General features: G+C 34.4%; 1 protein-coding gene across 1 annotated transcript; it reads left to right on the top strand.

The window, feature by feature from the left end:
- Window positions 1–234: 234 nt before the first annotated feature.
- On the top strand, window positions 235–2,340 carry LOC144551056 (protein TIFY 10a-like). The gene is made up of 5 exons (XM_078298855.1): window positions 235–601; window positions 736–892; window positions 1,462–1,670; window positions 1,779–1,836; window positions 1,947–2,340. Exons 1-5 carry the CDS (start codon window positions 469–471, stop codon window positions 2,089–2,091), a joined length of 702 nt encoding a protein of 233 aa, XP_078154981.1. The 5' UTR covers window positions 235–468; the 3' UTR covers window positions 2,092–2,340.
- The last annotated feature ends 1,223 nt before the right edge of the window (window positions 2,341–3,563 follow it).

The raw sequence follows: 3,563 nt of genomic DNA, 5'->3' as shown, positions 1-3,563 counted from the left end.
CAGCAAAACCCAACGACAAAAAAACTGTCTTGAAGGAAATGTAAATAAATTGAAATTCAACATAGCAATTTCATGTTGCCCTGTAGTCTTACTCTGTACTACATAGAAATGGTTACAGAAAATCTTAGATAAAGTTTGATGTTGAGTACACCACTACAAGGCCACGACAGGCGACAGCTAATTATAAAAAAGAGTACATATCTTTTTCATTTCAAACTCCCTCAAGAATCACGTGCTTGAATAGAAACGAATGAAGAGACGGGAACAGCCGAACTGGAACAAATATAAAAAACTCAGCCAGAAGCCTTTAGCGGACAAGTAAGAGTAAGAGCAAAGGAAAGAGGGGAATAAAACGACGTTGAATAAAGGAGAGAAATTGCGCGTAATCCACTCGAATTGTTAGAACGTTGAGCGCTGAGAGATCGATTTGAGTCGTGAATTTTAGTTTTGGGCTCAAAAAGGTGAGAAATGGCGGCTAGATCGGGAGAGAAATCAAGCTTCGCTGTTGCGTGCAATCTTTTGAGCAATTACATCAAACAGAAAGGGGGCGTAGCTGATTTGGGGCTAGGGATCACTTCTCGCTCGCTAGAGAACTCCAAAGGTGCGAGCCTCTGCAAAAAAATTAATTTTTAGCTATTTTTGTATATTTTTTAGGGAAAAATTGGAAATTTTCCACTTTTAGTTGCCATGAAACTTTGCTCTGAAATATGACTTGAAAGGGTTTGTGGATTTTAGGTGAGGCTGAGGCAGCACAGAAACCAAATACTATGGGCTTATTGCCGGGGATGGCCGTGCCAGGAGAGATGGAGACAAAGACAAAGGAGAAAAGCGCCATGGATCTGTTTCCCCAAGAAACAGGTTTTGGTTCATCCCACCCTTTATCCAAATCCATGTAAGTACATGCGACTTGTGCAAATTTTTTGATTTTTTTCTCGGTCTGAGGCTTTAGTTAGTTGGAGACAGAAAATTATTGCACTTCTCTTGATTACAAAAGTACAATATATGTCTCCTCAAAAAAATAAAAGTACAATATCTGGCCTCACTTGTACATACTACAATAAACGAATAAAACCCTTTCCAGAGTACCAAAGCAGAAACTTATGTAACTTGTTTTACTATAATATGAACAAATCAACTGATGAAATAACAAATTTATGGGGTGACCTGAAATAGGGACCTCTGTGCAAAAAGGACAAAAGGAGAGTACAGAAGTAGAAAATTATGTAACTCTGATTTTTCTAATTTGAACAAAAAAGATGGAAAATCCAAATTTAATTCATGATCTGAAATAGGAACTAAGGAACCCCTCTGCAAAAGATGAGCTCTTTTAATTATATACCTTGTTGAAAATCCAGTAATTTGTTAAAATATTTTAGGAACTACTTGGGATGTCAACATAACCTTTTTCTGCCTTTCAACGTATTTAGGTTTAATAATATTTTTATATTGTATATTTTTCAGTGAGCCAGGCACGAATCAGCTGACAATATTTTACGGGGGCAAAGTTTTAGTTTTTGACAATTTCCCGGCTGAAAAGGCAAAAGACTTGATGAACATAGTTAACAAAGGTACTGCTACTTCTCAAGCTGAGCCGACCAATAATACTCCGCCACCTGTTCCTGTTCCTGCTCCTGTGCCAGTGCAAAGGCCTGCTCGCCCCACAGTTCCTGGTAATTAGTTCTTTAAAAATAAGCATAATTCAGACATTCATTTACATGCTTTTTTACGGCATCTGAAATTTGTTATATGTACTAAGTGCTTTGTTTCCTATATTGTAGATTTACCCATTGCTAGGAAGGCATCACTCCACAGATTTCTTGAGAAGAGAAAGGATCGGTAAGACTTCATCTCTTGAATTATATTTAGAAAATTTTCTTTAAATTTACTCTTATCACTTTGGTTATATGATATATATATACTAATAATTTTCTCACTGTTCTCTCCAGGCTTAATGCTAGGGCGCCATACCAAGTATCCACTTCACCTGAAAAGCCTTCTTTGCAGAAGCAAGGGGAGACTCAGCCGTGGCTCGGACTGGCCCCACAAGCAGTCAAATCTGGCCTGAGCATGAGCTCAGAATGTAACCAGTAGGACTAGTTTAGTTAAAAATGTATTATCATTAGAGTTTATGTGTCCGATACCGATAATGGATTGTCTAACTCCTATAATGTTGATTGAGGCTGAATTGTGCTGATATTTCCAGTATTCTTTTGGCATGTAATATTTTTTGTTCTTAATTGATGAGGTGTGTAGGATTAAGAGACTCACTGTGTTATATTGTATCCTATGTGACTTGTTTTAAAGACAGCAAGAGGTTTAAGATAAAAAGAAAATTCTATCTACTTTGTATTTACATTTTTTAGGCAATTCATTAAACCTGAATACAGAGAAAAAAATTAGGGAAGATGTTTGTGAATTGTATTTGTAGTGTTATATGTAGGGGTGGTGGAATCATGGAACTGAGATTGTGAGGGCTTGTTGAATAACTGTCATATAATCTGAGAAGCACCCTTTGGTCTAGCGGTAAAGGCGGCAATGCTCTTTGCGTAAGAGATTGTAAGTTTTAATTCTGAATGAAAAAATTTCTTGTGGATATTAAGTAGTTGGTAGACTTGATCTCGTCATATAATTTTATTTTATGAAAAAGATTATTATTAATAATTTTTACAAACATTAAAATTTTAAAAGGATAAAAATGCAAAATTGTAATATATATTAGCATCCTTTCCCTGCATCTCCTTCCACCCCAAATTATAGGTACCAATTTAACACACACAGGATTTTTCATGTACCTGAAGAATTGCAACGTTGATAATCAAATGTCTTTAGATTTTGTGTTTTCACGAGCCTTTATATCTATTTCATAGAAAAATAAGCGAGATGTAAAATTTTGTGATTTTTCATTTACATTTGCTTTTAGTCTTTTTGTGGCTTGAAAACGAAGTTGGAATGTCACAAATATTAAAAGCGCATAAAAATGACATGATTGTATCAACTCGTAATTTTATAATTTGCTTGAAAAAGGAAATTATAACTATGCGCAAATATTTGAATCATTTGATCTCTATCATTAACACTATTAGAGCATTTACATCTCTAAAACTTAACTGAGTTTCTAAATAATTGTTAACCATTTTTTAAAAAGTGAGGTTTCTAACTCTCACATTTCTAAAATTAATTTTAGAGTTTCTATTAAGCCACGCCACAACAAATTAGAAAGGAGAAATAATTTCAACCAATTATTTAGCTAGCATAGAATTTATAAACAGTTTATTAATAAGAAACTTTTCTGCATAGTTTCTAAATAAGAAATTCCCTCACATCTCTGAAACTGAATTATAAACTGTCACATCAAATTAGAAACTCTATAGTTTCAGGAATATAGATGCTCTAAGATGTTAAAACAATGAGATGGAAAAATTCCAATCAATTGACAAATAGTTAGTGGTTCAAACAGATTGAATATTATCCGCCGGAATCCAGATCCGTATTCGAATTTTCACACTAACTAATTGATTACTAAAAACGCTCAAGCGAGAAGGAAAAAAAATAGTATTTATTTT

The sequence above is a fragment of the Carex rostrata genome, chromosome 3 (genome assembly GCF_964058835.1).
Source record: "Carex rostrata chromosome 3, lpCarRost1.2, whole genome shotgun sequence".
Taxonomy (NCBI): Eukaryota; Viridiplantae; Streptophyta; class Magnoliopsida; order Poales; family Cyperaceae; genus Carex; species Carex rostrata.
Note: the sequence above shows the minus strand (reverse complement) of the source record. Positions and strands in the feature narration are given on the sequence as shown.

Excerpts from the sequence above, each read along its gene's own strand:
- LOC144551056 (XM_078298855.1), top strand. The coding sequence starts at position 469 with ATGGCGGCTAGATCGGGAGAGAAATCAAGCTTCGCTGTTGCGTGCAAT. Across the intron at positions 893-1,461 it reads CACCCTTTATCCAAATCCAT|TGAGCCAGGCACGAATCAGC; the intron begins GTAAGTACATGC and ends TATATTTTTCAG. Across the intron at positions 1,671-1,778 it reads TGCTCGCCCCACAGTTCCTG|ATTTACCCATTGCTAGGAAG; the intron begins GTAATTAGTTCT and ends CCTATATTGTAG.